This window comes from Talpa occidentalis, unplaced genomic scaffold (assembly GCF_014898055.3).
Source record: "Talpa occidentalis isolate TD23 unplaced genomic scaffold, MPIMG_talOcc4v2.1 talOcc4.14, whole genome shotgun sequence".
NCBI classification, from domain to species: Eukaryota; Metazoa; Chordata; class Mammalia; order Eulipotyphla; family Talpidae; genus Talpa; species Talpa occidentalis.
Window position 1 is genome coordinate 48,791,501 of NW_023601433.1, and position 21,405 is coordinate 48,812,905.

Consider the following 21,405-nt stretch of genomic DNA (forward strand, 5'->3'; position numbering starts at 1 on the left):
TAATCATTAAGGAGTCACACATTTCCTCCTTAATATCTACACATTGCTTATTTTAGCATTTTCAAAATTACCAATCTGCTATAATTCTGTTATTAAAACAACACACACTCTATAACACATAAATATTACAAAGACTTTTTAAGTCATTTCTCTATGAAACTTTATTGGTTTAAAGAGACTCAGAAGAAATTTCAGCAAGTAAATTTTAATAGCATTTGTTTTAAGAACCATTTATCTACAGTCTCTGGATCTTTTCATTGACTCCTACAGATTCAAGTTAGCATTTTATGCCATTTTGCCCTCCAAATCATCACTGGGTCCAACCTCCCTTGTCCAGTTCTTGTAAAACATTTTGGAGACTGTATGTTGGGGCCCCAGCACTATGCTTTGTAGATCTATTGCTTTATACAATTGCCTATTTAATCTTCATTGAAAAGAAAAGAAAGAGTTATGCATTTGTATGGACTTTGTAATTATAGACTTAACCTTGGCCATGACTTTTGATTGTTTCATTCTGCTCCTTTTTTTTCTTCTATACTTCTGTGGATTAAATTGCTCTGAGGATCACCTACTTTCAACTAGAAGAATTCCTATTAGGTTTCTCATTAAAGTGAGTCTGCTAGCAATAAATTATCTTAATTTTTATTGGTTGGGAATCTATTTCAATTTCATTTTTGTAGTAAATCTTGGGTTAGGGCTGCCAGTTTCTGCTGTTACATCAGGTGTTCTTAACAGAGTATCTTTTACAATCAGCCATTTCTCTCTTGCTGTTGTCAAGATTATCTCCTTGTCTTTTTTCCCCTCATCTATGCTCTAGTGGGACTGCTGGTGAATTTTATTTTGTGCTTCTACTATTTAGATTTACCTGTACTTGGCACTAGAGACTATTAAATCTCACTGAAGTGTTTTCAAATTTTACCTCCATCTCTTCAAATTTATTTTCTTCTCTCTGCTGCTCTCTTTTTTCTTTCTAACAATCCTATTACCCTAAATTTGCATCATCTCTCTTCAGACTCATCAAGCCCTTGCTTGGCCCTGCAGTGAATTTTTCATTTCATTTTACACCCCTTTATATCAAATTTGCATTGTCATCGCCTATCTTAGAATTTGTGGCTATGTTATTACTGTCTATTTTATGAAATATCCAACCATATGAATCATTCCTTGAGCATGGTTTCCATCAGTTCTTTGAACATATTTATAATCATTACTTTGTAAGCAACATCTGGGTCTCACAAGCATTTCTGTTGCCTGAGCTTGGACTCAATTTCTATTTCTTTGCATATCTTAAAGGTTTTCTTTTCATTTTTGCTAGCAAGTGGATGTTGTAGATAATAAATTCTGACAACTCTGATCCCTGTATTTCCTATATGAAGAGTGTTGATTAGTGTGCCTTTTTGGTGTAGAGACTTTTTTTTTTTTTTTTATTCATTTATTTGTTTGTTTGTTTTTTTTTTTGTTTTATACAAGCACTGGGTACAGTCAGAAGCGCGGGAGGGTGAGAGAATTCACCAGAGCCAGAGCGGGGAGCAGAGCAGGCAGAGGGACCGAAGTACACTGCTGAGGGGAGCAGCGGGCGGCAGGAGAGGTCTGCGCGCCATGTGGGACCCTCCTCTGGTGGCCGGGGAGCAGCCGGGGATCGAACCAGCGCTACAGAGGCCGCGGGCAGCTTCGCAACCCAGCGCTCAACCGCTGCGCCACCGGGGAGGCCCTGTAGAGACTTTTGATTATCCTATTTATTTATGATCCATTTGTCCATTCATTATTAATCACCAGTCATTAGTTTGCTCAGTATAAGTTAGCTTTAGTGATTTACAGGGAGTGTTTTACTAAAATCTCCTTCCCCTGATGAACGAAGCTTCTCTTGTTCTCCTGTGAGGGCATATAGTCGGGCATGCAAAAAATTCCTTTTGCTATCACTGCTTCTAATAAGGCTGTGTGTAAATATCTGTTTCAACATTCCTTTGTGGAGGACAAAGCTGTGTTCCTCCTTGGTATCACAGAAAATATCAGAGAGGTCCGCCTAATATTTACCCAGGCCTTTTCTATTGTATTAACTCTGAACTAAAGAGCATACCTAAAAACTGTAATACTGCAGGTTAGATACTAAAAGTTTGCCTGAGATGTTCTTAATGAAGAGAGAGATGATAAACAGAGATATAGCTGTTATTGTACTTTTCTTATCACATCTATCTGCTAACATTTCTGCATTTTCAGATTAGAAAAAGCAATTTCTATATGGGCTATAAATAGAAAATGAGTAGAATAGAATTGGTTATTTGTGCATTGATCATTTTCTAAGTTTACTATCACACAGGTTTTTAAGGCTCACCTTTTAAGGAGAGCAACAGCTGAAATCAAAATTAGTAACTGTTTCACATTGATATTTAATACAAGTTTAGAGGTAATTAAAGAGGGACTTCATGAAAACTTTTGCCCCAAAACCAGTAAACTATATACACTGTTTGTATTAAGTACCCATACTTAACTATAATCCTGAGAAGATAAATGGTTAGAAATTAATTAGACTTTAATTGAAATATTAGTTACAATATCCTTATTCATACCTGGGTGAGTCAGTGCATGTGTCATGGGATGGTCCTTTGCCACTGTGCTTGCAACGGTATCTGTCATGTACCCTACTTTACTCCCTGTAGATATAAAGAGATTGTTTTGAAACTGTTACCATTTGTATATGTGCATATGTGTGTGTGTGTCTTTGTGTTTGAACATATGTGTGCAGGATTAAGTTAATTAGCACTTTTTGTTATTGGAGAGCATTTATAATGAATTTCAAATGGCAGAATCACAAACCTTAAAGTGGGTAATGTGCAGAGTATTTATTTAATCCATGTTACATTGAAACATGGAAATATTTAGTAATAGGACAAAAAACTAATATCCAGGAATAACAAATTTTATATATAATGACATGCCACACAATTCCTTAACAAGTGCATTCTCATCAATGCTATCTCTTAGGTAATTTGAATTTATCCCAGGAAAATATACAAATATATAACTTCAAGGCTAACATAAAAATGCACTCATCCTTTGGGGATGAATCTACAAAAGTAGAACATAACATTTTCCCCTCACAGGTCCATCTTCATCACAGAAACAAACACCAAAACACCAAAATGTATGGCTCAGAAGAATTTATAGCCCCATTCATGATGGTAATGTGAGTTAAAACAACACAAAAACAGTGTAAATTAGCAAATATATTATAGCCACTGTATCCCATTCAAAGGATACAAATAAAATACCAGCGTTTTTTGAATCAAGAAAACACAGGTTTGGCTTCCTTACCTCAGATAAGCCAAGAGGCATTCAGAGACCATTTAAGGTAAAATTGAGTTAATATCTAAGAATTTAAAGGTATTTTCTATTTTATCTAGTAATAGAGTGATGGTCATAATTTCCCTACTTTAAAATATCTTCCCATTGCTTTAAATCTTTCCAAGAATATCTTAACACTTCTAGATCACTGAGCTATTTTTCCATACATTGTCCCTGTTATATCGTCCAATTCACTAAAAGTTATATTGAGATATGTGATAGCAATAGAGCCAAGTGTAGAATCCACTTCATTAATTAGTTATCTAATTAAAGTCCAGTGAGACATAGAATTGTTATACCTAGCTATCTCCAATTCCTCTTTCCACTGGAGTTGTTATATGCCCACTGCACTTACACATATGATGAGGTCATTTGTTAAATTATTTCTATGTGTAAATTGATATAGTTTAATGAAGCTGAGAGAAGAATTAAATGCAAACATATATATATATATATATCACCTGTTACACTTGCCTTCTGACATAATTTTTGGTTCTTTACATTTGTTTCAGTGGATTTCAGCTAATACACTGTCCTTTTCTTACTCAAATACATGACTGCTCCCACATATCACCCTTGGGATGCTACAGTGGTGTATATAAATTTTCCAAATTTGTAGGACCAACAAAACATTACTACAGATACTGTTTTAAACAATTACCTTTGAAATGAATTAAGATGAGAAAGGAGACAGGATATGCTTTCTTACAGTACTTTGGATTTGTACAAATCTTTTTCTGTTTTTGGGGAGAGGTTTTCAAAAGTTTGTCTGATGTCAACTGCATTCAGTCTGAAAATATTTCTTTAGTATTTCCAGTAAAGCAGGTGTCTAGCAAAGAGTGACCTCACTATCTATTCAGGGGGTGCTTTGGCCTCATTTTTAATTTTTGAAATATCTCTCCTGGATATATTTTTCTTGGTGCCTCTGTTTTTCTTTCAGCATTTTTAATCTGCCATCTACATCACTGTTTTCTGGCCTTCATAGTTTCCCAAGCACAGATCAAGAACCCAGTGTACTGGGTGTTCTTTGACATGTGAGTTGCGTACTCCCTTTGAGGCATTCAACATTTCTTCTGTCTTTGTCCTTGTAAGCACCTATTCTGCTTAAATGGAGTTTGCTTAGTACGGATTTATATTTATTCATATTTATCAACAAATATTTTCCATTTTCTCGGTCACTATCCTTCCATGAATTTTTCCTGCCTCTTGGTATCTCTGCTCTACTTCAATGTTCCCATTACGTTAAGTGTGTAGACTCTTCAGACCTTTCAAGGCTACTTTGGCTCCCTAGTTATTCCTGTCTGTGTTATACTTCACGTCAGTATTTCAAACTTCAGATTTTTCATTGTGATTATGAGAGTAAATCTCAATTTTTTTTTTATATTCCTGTTTGTTGTGTCACTGCCATTAATCTTCCTTTCTTTTTGTCCCAGTTTCCTTGAACTCTTTCTAAATATCTCTAACTTTTCTCTGGACTCCATTTGAGATACATGCAAGATCATTTTGGTGTCTCCCATTTTCCAGTGTATGTTTCATACTTTTCTATTTCTTTCATGGACAAAATTGTGATATTTTGTATTGTGAGTGTGTGGGGTCAGAGGGTAGTACAAATGGTCTTTGCAAAGAATATTGTAGTCCAATTGGATCCTGATGCTTCCCTGTCCTTTAGAGGTTTGTTATTGTTGTTTGCCTGATTATCCATATAGAGGTTAAGCTGCACTGTTTCTTATTGTATGATGTCTCCTGAAGTACAGCCTGTGGCTTCTGATGTAGCTCCCCTGAGGGCACAGATGTGGGGATAATTGCAGTCACCTAGATGACTGATGTTTTATGACAGTGTTCTCTCTCTGGATGTTTCCTTCCCTTACTTCTCTGCTGAGGCTCTCTGCCTCCTACGCCTTCATGCCACAGAAAAAGTGGCAGAGCATCAAACCTATGAACTCAGGCAAAGGGGCACAAGCATAAACTACATAGTAAAACTGACAACTGCTCCATCTGAGACTATCAGTTTACCGGATATTTTAATGATCTAGAGTGAATCAGTAGCCAATGAAATAACTACCTGCTCAATTTTTCTTATCATATTCATAATCTAGCATTTCTGCTTTTGAATATACACAATATACTTTCTAGTCTGCAAAATTTTGAGTAGATCTGCATCAGAAATAAACATATTCCTAAGTCTCTAGGTCACTGAATATCTAAGCATTACTTTCATTGATGAGTTTTCAAACTTATAATATGGAGCTCTTTTTCCATAACTTTTTCCATAACTGCAACTCTTGCACTAATTATTGAAGGTGAATTATGAAGAACTTTTTAAAAAAAAAGTTGTAGTAGCATATAGGCACTGTGGTCATTAAAAGATACAAATTTGAAGATCCCAGAGAAAAGAACTAAAAAACAAATAGGTATGAAATATTTTTGTACTTACCAAAATGACTCTTTGATCGTCTCTTGGTTTCCCCACGAAGAGTACTACTTCTTCTAATTGCTCCTGTGAATTGTTCTGCAAGAGAGTCTATTAAAAAAAAAACCAAGTATTTTCAATACACTTATTTAAGGTATATATAAATATTTTTGTTTGTACATGCACATGTGGATTTATATGTATTTTTCTTTCTCCTCTATATTATTTCACCTCTCTATGATGTTTTATTATAGAAGGATTATAATGAAAGGGTGATGCAGAAAAACACCACCTTAACCTGAAACCTTCATTAGCACTCAGAAAAAGATTGGGATTGAGATTAGAGAGGTTTAGTGACTTGATCCAGGTGACACGCCCAGGCTATGCAAAATCGATTCATGAATTGATTCACCGTATTTTCTCAACTATAGCTATTGCAGAGTTACATGATTCAAGTCCAAACTTGAAGAAATCCCAGAGAAAATATCAAAAACACAAAGAAACTGAAATATCCTCGTCCTTACCAAGATAAGATTTTGTTATTGCCTTCATTTCAGCATGTTTTAAACTTCTTTCAGTCACATCTGCGTAGTGTTCTACAACAGGGTCAATATACAATATTAAAAAGCACATTTCAAAACTATATTGTAGGTAAATATGAACATATATGTGTTTGTGCATGCACATTATTATTGCTGTTATTTCTTCATTTTAGTGATGTTTTTATTTAGAAGGATTATAATGAAAGCTGTGGTTTGTCTAAATACACTATTTTAACCAAGAGCGTCATTAACAAGCAGCACTTGTGAAACACTAGAGATTGTATGTTGGGGCCCCAGCACTATGTTTTTATACCTATTGCTTTATACAATTGCCTTTTTAATCCTCATTGAAAAGAAAAGAGTTTACAGCTGCACATGTTTCTGGTAATCTTTTAGATGAGCAATTGCTAACATTCAAGATATTTACCTCTTCTACATTGATATTTAATACAGGCATAAAACTAAAGAAGAAATTCATGAAAACTTTTGTCCAAAAATACTAAACTATACACACTGTTGTTATTATGCATCCAAATATAGTTAAACTGTGGAGAAGATAAATAATTAGAAATTATTAACTGTAATTGAAAAATTAGACTTGTAATATTCTTGTTCCTACCTGGGACAATTTGTGATTGTCTCTTGAGTTTTATCTTTTTATCTCTTCTTGCATCAGCATCTGTCAAGTGTTTTACATTACTCCCTAGAGATATAAAGAGATTCCTAAAATACTTTGTATAGAAACTATTACCATACAAGAAAAGGTCCCAAATAAGATAACTAAACCACGAATAGATATGAACTATCTTGTCCTTACCAAGATGACCCTTGGATCGTATCTTGAATTCTTCATATATAGTACCTCTTCGAAACACACTTGGGGCATATTTTATATCAGTGTCTACATTTAAAAAAAAAAGCAATTTCAAAACACTTTTTCAAGGTAAATACTAATATATTTTAGTTTGTGCATACACATGTGGATGTGTATGAGCTCTTATTTCTCCTCTAATTAGAATGACTTTTTTTTAAAAAGAAGGGTTATAATAAAAGCTTTGGACTACAGAAACATTCTATTTTTCTTGAAAGTACCATTAGCAATAAGTAAAGGATCTGTATATGGAGATAAGAGAGGGTTAGAGATTTGGCCAGGGCGACATATCCAGGCATTTTCAAAATCAGTGTGCAAAATGATTCTCACAATTTTTTAACCAGGGCTGTTTCCCAAACATATGAAGGGTTTTGCAAAGTTATATCTGATGGGGCTGTTTATCTGAATAAGAAGAATTTCATGTGTATATGAAACACATATCACTTAGGACAGATATCCCAGTGAGACAGGTCTCAGTAATTTTGTCCCAGGACAGGATAGGAATTATGGTCATCCTAGTCAAGGAATGCTTCTAAGAGGCAGAAATAATCCAGGAAAACTGTAATACTCATACTCCTTTTAGGTTAAGTAACTGTAAATGAGGATGTATTGTGGTAGAAAAGCTTAGCAAATGAACTGATAGAAAGTACACTTTCTCAGGGTCATTAACTTGTACAACTTTGAATTGGGTCAATGAAATGGGGCATTTGCAATAACTTGAGAAATAGTCCTCATCCCTTTCTAGTTGAGTCTTCATGTGACTTTTACTTTTCAGTTAACATCAGGAACAACGCCCTAGTTCCACTGACAGAAGAATATTGTATGAACTACTTTCAAAAGAATTGCATATTTTAAAAAAGTAATAAACATAGTTAATGACTCTCAGTAACTTGTTGGGTAGATTTTTGGGCAAATCATTTGTTCTACACAGCATGTAGCCATGGTCAGACCTGTCATGCTCCAGATAACATAAGACAGGAAGTTTTTCCTTGGAGAAATGATTGAGCCTATGAATATCTAAAGTTTTCTCAATTACATGGCAACACAGATACACCAGCACCGCAATGTAAACAGAGTTAGAGACCAGACGGGGCATCATTACCTACATCAAAGACACATTGGTCACTAGAAACAGTGCTCCATAATTAATCCCCAATATTTGTGAAAGTATTATAAGCTGCAGAACAACATAACTGCATTGGTCATAAATCAGTCCTATGGTTCTCTCTCTAACAGATACATTGTAAGAGCTTAATAATGAGAGCAAAGTATCCTTAGATAACCATGGATTCATTAAGAATAATCCCAGAGGGCAGATTGTGTTAAAACACGAAAAGCATAATGATCTGTGGAGGAGTAATTTATAACCTTTAAGGAGTCACACATTTTCTCCTTCACAATATCTACATATTACTTATTATCAGCATTGTTTTCAAAATTACTATATTGTTTGTCATTTTTGCAGCTATTGAAGCAACACATTTATAAATCATATAAGTATTGTAAAGCTTGTTATAATCATCTGTTTACAATACAGTATAGCTTTAAGGAAACTGAGAAGAAATTATAGCCAGTAAATGTCAAGAGTTTTGTTATAATAACATTCTTATTGATAATCTTTGGATCTTTTCCTTGATTCATGTTAGCACTTGTTCCCATTTTTTCCTACATTTAATCTGCAGGTCCCACCTCTCCTTGTTCAACTGTTGTGAAATATATTTGAAGTCTGTACGTTGGGGATCCAGCACTGTATTTTAATACCTATTGTTTTATACAGTTGGCATTTTAATCAATTAAGAGAAGAAAAGACACAAATATGCATTTGTATGCGCTTTGGTAATTAGAGAATTAACCTTGCCCATGATTTTTGGGTGCTTCATTTGCTCTTTGTTTAAGTTTCTCTTTTTACTCTATTTTGGATTAAATTGTTCTCTGAGATTACTTGCTTTTAGCAAGAAGAATTCTTGTTAGTATTTCTATTACAATGGATTTGTCTGGTAGCAATGAATTAGCTCAATTTTTGTTTCTTTGGGAAATCAATATTTCACCTTCATTTTTGCAGACTAGCTTATCTAAAACAAGATTTTTGTTGACAGGTTTTTCCTCTCAGGACCTGGAATAGGCCAACCCATTGCTTTCTTGCCTCTATCATTTCTGCTTTTAACTCAGGTGTTCATCTTAGCAGGGTGCTCCTTCACACCACGAGTTGTTTATTGCTGTTGTCAAGATTCTCTCTTTGTCTTTGTTTTCTCAACATTTATGCTATGGCAGGCCTGATTGTTGATTTTATTTTGTGCTTTCTACTTAGATTTCCTTGTGCTTTGAGTTAGAGACTGACCTGTTTTCACACTTATCACCATTTTTTTCTTCAAATATTTTTTCTGCTCTTGACACCCTCTTATCTCCTTCCAGTATTCCCATTACCTAATGTTAGATAAGCCTTCAGAACAATCAAGTCTTCTCTTCCTCTCTTCCCATGAATTTATCTTTCATTTAGTTAACTTTCAATACTATAATTTTCCTTCTGTTCCTTGCTATTAATTTTTATTTCTTAATCCAGGCTGCAACTCTGTGTCTTTTTATTGAAGAGTTTAATGCATTTACATTTAGAGTTAATATTGATATGTTAGCATCTGTATTTGCCATTGTGTTTGTCTTTCCTTTGATTTTATTTATTTATTCTTTTAATAACTTTTTTTTTTTTTTGGTCTTCTTTCGTTGTTATTCGTCCCTCTGAGGTTCTGGCTTTAGGATTCCTTGTAGTATTTTTTGGAGTGGGGGTTTAGTCGTAATGAAATTCCGGAGTTTTTCTTTGTCTGGGAAGGTCCATATTCTTTCTTCATGGAGGAAAGAGAGCTTTGCGGGATAGAGTATTCTTGGTTGGCATCTGTTTTCTTGGAGTCTGTTGACTATGTCCCTCCACTCTCTCCTTGCCCATAGTGTTTCTTCAGAGAAGTCTGATGTCAGCCTGATTGGTTTTCCTTTGAATGTTATCTGTTTCTTCCCTCTTGTCAGCTTCATTATTTTTTCCTTGTCCTGGATTCTTGGGAGCTTTACTATTATGTGTCTTGCTGTGTTTTTCCTTTCGTCGTGGAAGTTTGGTGTTCTTCTTGCTTCTTGTATATCAATTTTCAGCTCCTTCTTCGCATTTGGGAAGTTCTCTTCAATTATCTCCTGGAATATTTTCTCTGTTCCTACATCTCTCTCCTCTCCTTCTGAAATTCCTATAACTCTTATATTTCCTTTCCTCATGGAGTCAGATAGTTCCCGAAGTCTTTCTTTGGTTTTTTTCCTTCGTACTTCTCTTTCCTTTTCTGTTTTGGTTCTTTTTATTTCTGTGTCTTCAAGAGTACTTATTCGTTCTTCCATTTCATCTATTCTGCTTTCATTGCTTTTCCCAGAGTTCTTTAGTTCCTCCATTAATTCTTTGATCTCCTGCATTTCTTTTACTTCCCTCTTTAGGGACTCAATTTCATTCTTCTGACCATTGTTTTCCCTCTTTAGGGACTCAATTTCCTTCTTCTGATCTATCACTTTTTTAATCATGGCAATTTTAAATTCTCTTTCTGGAAGGCTCAGAAGTTCTTCCAAGTTGCTGCCGTTGCAATCTGGGGAGTGATTTTCTTTTTGTGGTGTGCTTCTTTCCTGAGGAGTTGTTAGGTTGCGTGTGGTTCTTCTACTCCCTACTGTCTGTTTTCTAATTTGTCGTATGCATTGGGACACTGTGTTGCTCGGACTGGCTGGCATCTTGGGTGAACTTCTCCGCTCCCCTCTGGCTCCTCCAGGAGCCATCTCTGCCTTCTGGGGGAGCTTTCTGCTGGTTTTAGGCAGTTTTTACTGAAGAAATGTCCCTGTTCTAAAATGGCGAAGCGGGATGCAGTCCCTGCGCCTCCTGTTTCAGGCACACTCTTCTGCGCACCCGGTCTGCCCCGGACGTGGGTGCCTGCTCCCTCTGTGGGCTCAGACTGCTGGTCGGAAGGGGCCTGGCGTGGGCTAACTTCCCGGCTGGCCACTGGGTCCAGTGGCTTCCACTGGCAGAAGCCTTCTGCCCTTTTCAAGCAGTCTTAAGAAATTTCCTGTTCTATGGGGTGTTAGTGACTTTTTTTTCTGGTCACTAGGTGGCGCCAGAGATCTCTCCTATTGTCCTTGGGGGGCTGTTTTTCGCCTCCCCCCACCCCGTGGGACAGGGAACAGAGCGGGAATGGTAGGGTAAACCTCAACAGCTTTGGGGTGCTGTCTGCCTTGTGCCCCACCGTCATGGAGAACCCACGCCCCGAATTTTCGTGCCCCGGGTCTCAGTTCAAAGCCCTCAGTTCCAGGACTCAGGTTGTAGCCCAGTTCAGTGGCGCGGGAATGGCGCCTTTTGCTCCGCTCCCGTGCCTGGGCGCCTGGTTCCTGCTCACTCAGTGAGGGACTTTCACCCCCGTGAGGGCCTCCACACGTCTCCCCGCAAGCCTAGGTCGCAGGCGCGGGGACCTGGGCAGCCGCGATCCAGGTCTGCGTTTGCTTTTCAAGCGCGCCAAGCGCGCCGCTTTTCCGCACAAGCTTACCGGCAGCCCAGGCTGTGTGCTGGTCTCCCGGGGTCTTTGTTCTTCTCTCTTGCTATTAATTTTTAATCTTTGTGTTTATACTGTCTTTTTTAATGAAATGTTTTGATCACAGCATCTTCTTCTTTGGTCATAGATTCCTATAGTTCTCTATACATATTATTATAATGGCTTCATAAGTATTATTTACCTAGGCCATCATCAAAGTCTCACAAGAAATTTCTGTTACTTGATGTACCTAAATTTGGTTTCAGTTTACTATTTCTTTGTGTGTGTGTGTGTGTGTGTGTGTCTTTTTCTTACTATTGCAAACACCCGGATATTACTGATTATATAGTGTATCAACTCTGTGTTCTGACTTCTGTATCCCTTTTCTGTGATTGGTTAGTTTCGTTTTTGTTTTGAATTTACTGTTGATTTTATTATTTATTTACTGAATCACTGATTTGTTCATTATTTAGTTACTTAATTCAAGTTGCCTCAATTCATACTTAGGTTCAGTGAGTTACTTACAGAATTTTCTAAAATCTCTTTCCCCAGATACATGAAGCTTATTGCAACTCCATCTGTCAAGTGTTCTATATGATTCCCTTCACATATAAAGAGATTTCAAAAAAAAAAAACTTGTATAGAAACTGTGAGTATGTGTGTGTGTGTGTGTGTATGCTTATATGATGTAGGATTAACTAAATTAGCTCTTCTTATTATGGAAGAAGAGTTGTCATGGAAAGTCTGTATGGTAGAATCACAAAACTTTAAAATGTATATGTGTGCAGGATTTATATAAGCCATGTTACACTGAAGTAAGCAGATGTTTATTTATAGGACTAGACACTAATATTCAGGGGAAGACATGTGTTACATACAGCCATCAAGCATAATTCCTTAACTAGTACTTTTCTATTCAATGTTATCTCCTATGCTATTTGAATTCATCCCAAGGAAATTATGAGACAAATATACAACTTCCAGATTTAATATTAAAGCATACTCCTCTTGTAGAGGTGCACTTGGTGAAATAGAATGTAAAACTTTCTCACAGGTAAATCTGCAAACTATGGTTTTCTTATTCACAGAAACAAACCCCCTCTCCTCATGAATTACAGCAACACAAAACTGGGGCACATTACAGGTGTAATTTAGCTCCTCTGCTCTTTCTTTAACAGACAGATGAAAAAAGAACAGAGCAATCTGAATGGATCCTCAGATAAGCAGGAGGCAATCAATTTCAGGTTAAGACACAGGATTCAAAATTAAGCTGTGGAGAATCTTACGGTCAAGTGAGGGTTATAATTTCCCTGTTTCACAATGACCTCCCTCTCCTTGCTCTGCGTGTCTCTTTCCCTTATTTCTCTGCTGAGTTCTTTGCTTTTTTTTTTTTTTTTTTGCTGTCACAAAAGAGGGAAGGGGCAGTAGCATAAAGTACGACAATATAATGAAACTGACAATCTCTCTATCTGAGATTATCAATTTACACTTAATTAACCATCTAGGTGGAATCAATAACCAATAAAATAGCTACCTGTGCAATTCCTCTTGTAAGATCAGACAAGATCAGGAGTGCTTCAACGAGGACTTCCAAAACTGTGTTGAATAAAAGTGCTGATAGTGGACATACCTGTCATGTTCCTTATTTTAGTGGAAATGCTTTCAGGTTTGCAGCATTGAATATGACATTGACTGTAGGTCAGTATTTAAACAGGTTTCACTTATTCCCATTTTGGGGAGAACCTTTTATCATAAATGGCATTGGATATTTATACATCATTTTCTCAAACTTTTAAAACAGCAGTTTTTCCTTTCATAATTTACATTTTCAACTAATTATAATAGAAAATATATGATGAATTATTGTAGCATGTTCTAGTAGCATAAAGGCATTGTGATCATTAAGTAATCAAATATAAGTGCATGTTATATGGGGATTATGGAGTTTGAATGATTTTGCCAAAGTGACCTATCCAGATAGTGGAAAAAACTGATACACAAATGATTTCTTATAACTCTTTAGTGCCATTCCCATAAAATATGAAGGCTATTTCAGAGTCATTTCTGGGAATTTGAGTAATAAATGTTCACATGTACATTAAGAAAAAATCATATGCTAGGGATATACCCATTTTGAAGGGACACAACACTTCCTCTCCTCTTACCCCAACCCCAGGCAAGTGGCGCATTATTGTTATCCTAGGCACAGGATGCTACTATGAGGCAGAAATTGACTTACCCCCATTTTAGGTTATGTAACTCTAAACCATGATGGCAAATAATGGTGGGAAAGAATAATAAAGACCGTATGAGCTGAGGTAAAAGTACCTTCTCAGATCTCATTGGCATGTAGACCTTCCAGCTGGTTCAGAGAAAATGGGTCATTTAGGGTCCTCCCTGGTGGCACAAGGGGTTAAGACGCAGCACTATGGAAGCTATTTCGCAGCCACTGTAGCATGATTTCAATCCCTGGCCAGGGAGCTGACCCACATGGCGCGGTAGAACTTTCCTGACTCGCCCACTGCTTCCCTCAGCAGTGTGCTTCAGTCAGTCTGCCTGTTCTGTTCCCAACTCTGTTTCTGGTGATTCCTCTCAACCCCTTCACCACTGGCCTGAACCCCAGTTCTTGTATGCATAAATAAATAAATCTTTTTTAAAAAGGGTCATTTAGAAAAATGTGAGTTTTGATCCTGTGCTTTCTATTTGTGATTTTTGCTTTTCACTTTATTTTAAAAACTACTCCTTAGCTCCAATGATAGAAGAAACTAGTGAAATTCATAGAAACATATCACATATTGCAAAAGGAATTATTACAATTGGTGACTCTCGGTCATCTGTTGGCAAAGTTTTATGGGCATAATATTTGTTTTGAGTCAAAGTTGCAAACCTACCAGGTAACATACATTGGAGATCTTGCCTTACAGTAATGATTGAACCCATGAATATTTAAAGTTTGAAGCATACCCACTGCAGCACATATACACCATCCACCAAAAAGAGGTGGGTACCATATGAGGCATCATTATTACCTAATCCAAAGACACACTGGGTGGGGGAAAAAGTGTTTCATTGTTATTAGCAACATTTATTAAAGCAATATGAGCTACAGCAACATGTTAGTGGGCTAATTGTACCTTCAGTCTTTCTACAAAAGATACAATTTGAAAACTGATTCATTTGAATTGAAAAAGCAAGTGATCGTCAGATAGATAAGCACAGAGACATAAAGCATTAAAATTCACTGAACAGTTTTCAAATTTTTCAAATATTTTTCTTTAAATATTTTTATTGCTCTCTTCATCTCTCTGCTCTATTTCTAGTACCCCATTTTTTTGGTAAAAATAATGAAATTTTATTGAAAGTAATTAAAGATAATATAAAAAGTGGTGAAAGGTTTCTTGTTCTTGCATTAAAATCAATATTTTTAAATATCATTTCTTCTAATAATAATCTAATTATTCAATGAAATTCCAATAAAAAGAAGAAAAGGACTTTTCTTGGAATTTTTCAAAATTATTAATTTTTTAATTTCTTACCTGTTCATTTTTGTGCAATATTTGATTTCTCCCCTCAGGTGCTGTACCCTTCATTCTCCCACCACCATAGCATTTACAAACCATCACAGCACATCCCTGTGCTCTCCCTTAACTGTCTTGATACCTCTCCCTTCCCACTCTCCTGCTCTATGACTTAGATCTATGGTTTGCCTGCAAGGTTTGTCTTTTTCCTGTTTTTTTGTGTTTTTTTTTTTTTTTTGTCCAGCTCCTCTGTATTTCCCTATATGAGACTATCTGTTATTTTTCTTCTTCCTTCTGACTTATTTCTCTCAGCATAATCCTTTCCAGCTCTATCCATGTTTCCACAAATGGCATGAGTTTATCATTTTGATCACTGAGTAGTATTCCATTGTGTATATATACCACATCTTAATTGATCCATTGGTCTTTTATGGGGGCATTTAGATTGTTTCCATATCTTGGCTATTGTAAATAGTACTGCAATAAACAAGGAGTGCAAGTTTCCCTTCAAATTAGTGTTTTTGTGTTCTTTGTGTATATTCCCAGGAGTGGAATCACTGGATCTTTTGGTAGGTCCATTTTTAGTGTTTTGAGAATCCTTCACACAACATTCCATAGTGACTGGACCAGTTTGCATTCCCACCAGCAGTGTGAGAGTTCCTTTTTCTCAGATCTTCACCAGCATTTGTTATTACCAGTTTTATTTTTTTTTAACATAGGCCATTCTCACAGCTGTGAGATGGTATCTCATTGTGGTTTTTTGGCATCTGTGTTCCTTAGAGAGACTGGTCTGTAGTATTCTTTTTACATGTGTTGTCTTTGTTTAGTTTTGGTATTCAAGTGATGTTGACCTTGTAAAATGTATTTGGAAGTATTCCTTCTTCCTCAATTTTTTGAAAGACTTTTTAGCAGGATAAGCATTCATCTCTGAATGTTTGCTAGAATTTGCTTATGAAACTATCCTGTTCTGGGCTTTTGTTTCTTGGGAGGGTTTTGATTACTGTTTCAATTTCCTTGCTTGTAATTGGTTTATTGTGGCCTCTCTACCACTTGGCGCCTCTGCACCTGTGTGTGTATGGCCTCCCTGAGTACCCATGTGTGTGTGAAGGATTTGGATAAGGCAATCTTGCATGACTGCCTTAAGACAATGGCCCACATCATGAGGCAGCTGGGGACACATAGGTACCCATTGACTAATTGTGTGGACATGGTCTGAGGTGGTCTAGAAGTACCTCAGCTATTACATCAAGTACCTGCACGGGAAGTCCTCCTTGTATATGTGGCGAACAAGTCCCTTCCTGTTCCCTATAAAGTTGATTACCCTCTGTCTCCCCTGGACCCTGCTCCTGCTGCCACTGCCACATAATCAATCATGTTTGTTTATTACTGCTAATAAATAGCAAGCAGAGAAGCAGAGTCTTGCTGCTTACCGAGCAGCAGAGTCTTGCCTTGCCAACCTGCTCCATAACTGGTCCCTCAGCATGTCCCTGGGGGTGTGTTGGCATGTTTCCAAACCAACAGTTTGTCCAAGTTTTCTATTTCTTCTTTGTTCAGTCTTGAGTGATTGTGTGAACCTAAGAATTTTTTCAACTCATTGAGACTATTAAACTAATTTGCATATAAATGTTCATAGTAATCTCTATCTTTCAGATTTCTGCTGTCTGTTGTAATTTCTCCTCTTGCATTTATTCTTTCTATTTATTTGAGTTTTCCCCTTCTTTTTCTTTGTGAGCCTGAGTAGAGGTTTATCTTTTTTGTTTATTTTTTTCAAAGAAGCAGATTTTGATATCATTGATCATTTGGATGGTTTTTATTGATTTCTAGATCATTTATTTATGCTTTAATTTCTATAATTTCCCTTTTTTCTACTGGCTTTTGGGGTTTTTTTTTAGTTCTTCTAGTTCCTCAAGATGGGATATTAGGTAGTTTCTTTGTGTTCTTGATTCTTGATGTGGGCTTGTATTCCTCTTAATTCTGCTTTTGCTGTATCCCATGTGTTCTGGAAGGTTGTGTCACAAGTTATTTTTTATTTCTTCTTTGATTTTCTCATTACCCAATGGTCTTTCAAGTAGCATGTTAATCAATCTCCATGTAATGGGAGATCACCTTGCTTTCTTTTTATAGCTGATTTCTAGTTTCATACTTTCATGGTGAGAAAATATTTAATATTATTTCAATCTTCATGTATTTGTTGATGTTTGTCAAACATCAACAAATACATGAAGATTGTGTTTCTTGGAGGCAGTGAAAGGTCTTTGACTCATGAAAACTTTACTACTATGTGTCTTGCTGTAGTTTTCCATTCATTATGATAATCTGACATCATTCTAGCCATATAGCCATATGTTTATTATATTTCCTTCTTCATGTTTGGGAAATTTTCTTCAATTCTTTCCTTAAATAGCTTTTCGGCTCGCTTGTTTATCTCTTCTGGGATTCCTTTGACTATTATATTTCAGACCGATGACTCTGATAATTATCAAAATATTTCTTCATTCTTTTTCTTTTGTCTCTTTCTTCTTTGATTCTTTTTTATATCTGTGTCTTCGAGATTACTGATCTGTTCTACTATATCATTTATTCCATTTATTCTATTTCCATGTCTTTTGCAGAAATTTTTACCCTTCCATTGATCTCTTAACATCCTGCAATTCCTTTATTTTCTTATTTAAAGTTTTAATCTTGATATTCTGTTTGTTGATTATTTCTCATAACCTTCTTTTCCTTTTTTTCATCTTCTTGTATATCTCTGTTATGGTTTTCTGAGTTTTGTTTGTATGGTACAAATTCTTTGGTTTTCTTAATTATGGCAATTTTGAATTCTTCACCTGTCAAGAAGAAAAATTTTTCCATGACAGTGTGGATTCTGGAGACTGATTTTCTTTCAGTGGTTATTGTTCCCTGAGGACTTGCTTGACCATTTGTATTTTACTTTCTCCTCATTGTTTGCTTTTGATTTGTTCCAGGCATGGGTCATCTGGGTGAGTGTCTTGGCTGCTGGGGCCTGCAGATGGTGCCTTCAGTGGTTCACACCTCTGCATGGGTCATCCAGACTTCTGGAGTCAGTGCGAGGGAACATGGGTCATCCAAGCTGCTGGGGCTGGTGGGCATTCCTACTGGGATATTAATCATTCAGGTTGCTGGGGCTAGCTGGTGGGAACTCCCACAGCTCCCACCTGGATGTGAATCATCCAAACTGCTGGGGCCAGTGGGTAGTATTTTCCATTTATCAGAATTTTATATAAAATTTAGGAATTCAGACAGTATGGTACTAGATCCAGACTATATAGTAGATTAATGCACATCAACAGAAAAAGAAAAAGGGAAGAAATGGGGAAAAAGAACAGAGGAAAAGAGAAAGGAAAGGAGGGAAGAAGGGATGGAGGGAGGAAGTTATTGTGGGAAGGAGAGGATAAGGGAAGAAATGAGGAATGAGGAAGAAAGAAGTAAATAGATAAATAGATGATAGTTGATATATTGATATGTGACAGAGAAGTACTGCCAGTAAATAGAAAAGGAATGACTGTTCAATAAATGATGAAATGGTGCTGATATAATTGTTTATCCATTTTAAATGCAAAATATAATTGTACATTCATTCAAGATTCAAAAAGCACATGTCACACTCAAAAGTAAATTCATAGCAGATTACTTAAGTGTGAAAAGCAAAATTTTCTTGGAAGAAAGTATGGAAGAGTATCTTTATGATCTCAGGTAAGAATGGGTTTGTGAATATGCAATATACAAATTCCACATAGGAAAAAAATGGATGCATTTGTTTGCAATAAAATTCAGATATTATGTTAATCAATTCATAAAATATTTAATGACCAAACATTAAAAGAAAATATTTTCAACATATTTTATTGCAAAAGGATAGATACACATGGTAAATTATCTCTATGATTTATTTAAATAATAATTTACTTTTTTAATTGTGAGAACATTATTATTCTCCCCATTATGTATTGCCACCATAGTGTACCTGCCACCAAATCACCACAGCTTACTCCTTACTTCTTTGTTCTTACTCCTCCTCCACTTTCTCCCCACTTTGGATATTTCAGTTCTTCAGTCAGTTCTGAAAAGCTACTTTTTTAGGTTGTCTCTCTCTGGTTCTGAGTTTGGATTCTCTGTATTCCACATATTAATAACACCATCTGGTATTTATCTTTTTCTTTCTGACTTATTTCACTTATCTCTTTCAATTCCACCCATGCTACTGCAAATGGCTACATCAAACCAAAAAGCTACTGCACAGCAAGGAGACCATAACTATAACCAAGAGACACCCTATGGAATGGGAGAAAATATGTGCACACCATACATCTTACAAGAGATTGATATCAAAGAGCTCATACAACTCAACGAAAAGTAAAAAAAAAATCAAAAATCAAAAAATGGACAGAGGAAATAGACACTTCTCAAAAGAAGACATGTAGATGGCCAACAGGCATGTGTAAAAATGTTCATCATCATTTATCATTAGGGAAATGCAAATAAAAACCACAACGGGATACTACCTCACACCTGTGAGAATAGCCCACATCAAAATGACCAGATACAACAAGTACTAGGGAGGGTGTGGAAAAAAGAAACCCTGTTATTGAGTCCACTGCAGACCCTGCCTCAGATTGGACAAAAAAGGGATACACAAATGTAAGAAAGTGCATTATCAAATGAATTTATTTCCTTCATTTACAGGTTCTATAAGACTGAACAAGCAAGGAAGGTGGAGAAAAATGGAGTCTCTAAAATTTAGTAGTGGTTTGGAAGGAAGAGTTATGCCAGGGTCACTATTCATTCTTTAAGAATGCATTATTTTGGATGAGTATATTTAATACTTTTACTTATGCATTCCTAAACTGGTTCTTTAATTAAGGCTATCCCAATCTAGTTATTTATATAAAATTAAAGCAATTGTAATTTTAAAACTTAAATGAAAACACTAGGAATATTAAAAAATTACCTGGAAGTTCTTTATTCATTGAAGGTAAATGGGTGGCTTTATAAATGCCTGACTCATCATGAGATCTTCTAGGAAGTGTTTCAGAAAAGTCAGTCACATAAAATAAAATCTCCTCATTATATTTCTCTAGAAAAATTGAGAAAATGTTACTTTTAGATTTATCAGATTTATAGCTTTGTTAATACACAGTAATTTACTTGCAAACAAAAATTAAATTAAAATTACAGAAATTAACTTTGGAATTAATTAGCTTAATTGAATTTATACAATTAGTTTAATTAAATTTATACACACATAGACACACACATGTGGCAAGTCTTGGGGCCTGTGAAAATAGCCCTTTCTGGACTAGAACCCCAGGGTAGCAGACATATGCTCAATAAGCTCTTTACTGGGAGCTACTGTGGCTTAAAATTAGTCAGGGGAAAATATAATGAACTGGTGTCACTGATATCTGGTATCTGGAGAATAGTATAGATTATAGTCAGCCCCCAGATTTATATTAAATGATATGCCTGAAACTGAGGTCATAGCTCAGACCTCAATATAATAAAGACATAGACAACAAACCCACAGCTAGCATCATACTCATTGGTGAAACACTGAAAATAATTCCTCTAAGAACAGGTACAAGTCAAGGATGTCCATTTTCATCACTACTACTGAGCAAAGTATTAGAAGTCCTAGCTAGAGCAATTAAGTAAGGGAAAGATATAAAAGGAGTTTAAGTTGAAAAAGAAGAATCTATCACTATTTGTAGATGACATGATGGTATGCAGAGGATAATCTAAATAAAGATGCCATTAAAAATCTATGAGAAGCTGGGCATCCCCAGTGGCGCAGCGGTTGAGTGGTGCAGTGGTTGAGTGCCGTGCTGTGAAGCCGTCCGCGGTCTTTTCAGCGCCGGTTCGATTCCCTGCCAGCCAGAGAGAACCCCACATGGCGCAGCAGACCTCTCCTGCCTCGCCCGCTGCTCCCCTCAGCAGTGTATTTTGTCCATCTGCCTGTTCTGCTCTCCGCTCTGGCTCTGGTGAATTCTCTCACCCTCCTGTGCTTCTGACCTGTACCCCAGTTCTTGTATAAAATAAATAAATAAATCTTTAAAAAAAATCTATGAGAAGAAAACATAAGTATGTGATATGACAGGTAAGACATACAATAGACAAAAGTCTTTTGCATTTCTGTATGCACAACAAGCTCAAAGAGAAAGAAATCAGA

At 36.2% G+C, this 21,405-nt stretch overlaps 1 protein-coding gene across 1 annotated transcript in view; it reads right to left on the reverse strand.

Annotated features, from left to right (window-relative positions):
* Positions 1 to 21,405, reverse strand: part of LOC119244622 (uncharacterized) — a 135,837-nt gene that overhangs the window by 55,759 nt on the left and 58,673 nt on the right. Inside the window, exons 19-24 of the mRNA XM_037510473.2 lie at positions 20,188 to 20,313; positions 7,112 to 7,195; positions 6,914 to 6,997; positions 6,277 to 6,348; positions 5,777 to 5,863; positions 2,568 to 2,651 (exon numbers count right to left, since the gene is read on the reverse strand). Coding sequence (XP_037366370.2) covers positions 2,568 to 2,651; positions 5,777 to 5,863; positions 6,277 to 6,348; positions 6,914 to 6,997; positions 7,112 to 7,195; positions 20,188 to 20,313 — 537 coding nt within the window. The remainder of the gene's footprint in view (positions 1 to 2,567; positions 2,652 to 5,776; positions 5,864 to 6,276; positions 6,349 to 6,913; positions 6,998 to 7,111; positions 7,196 to 20,187; positions 20,314 to 21,405) is intronic.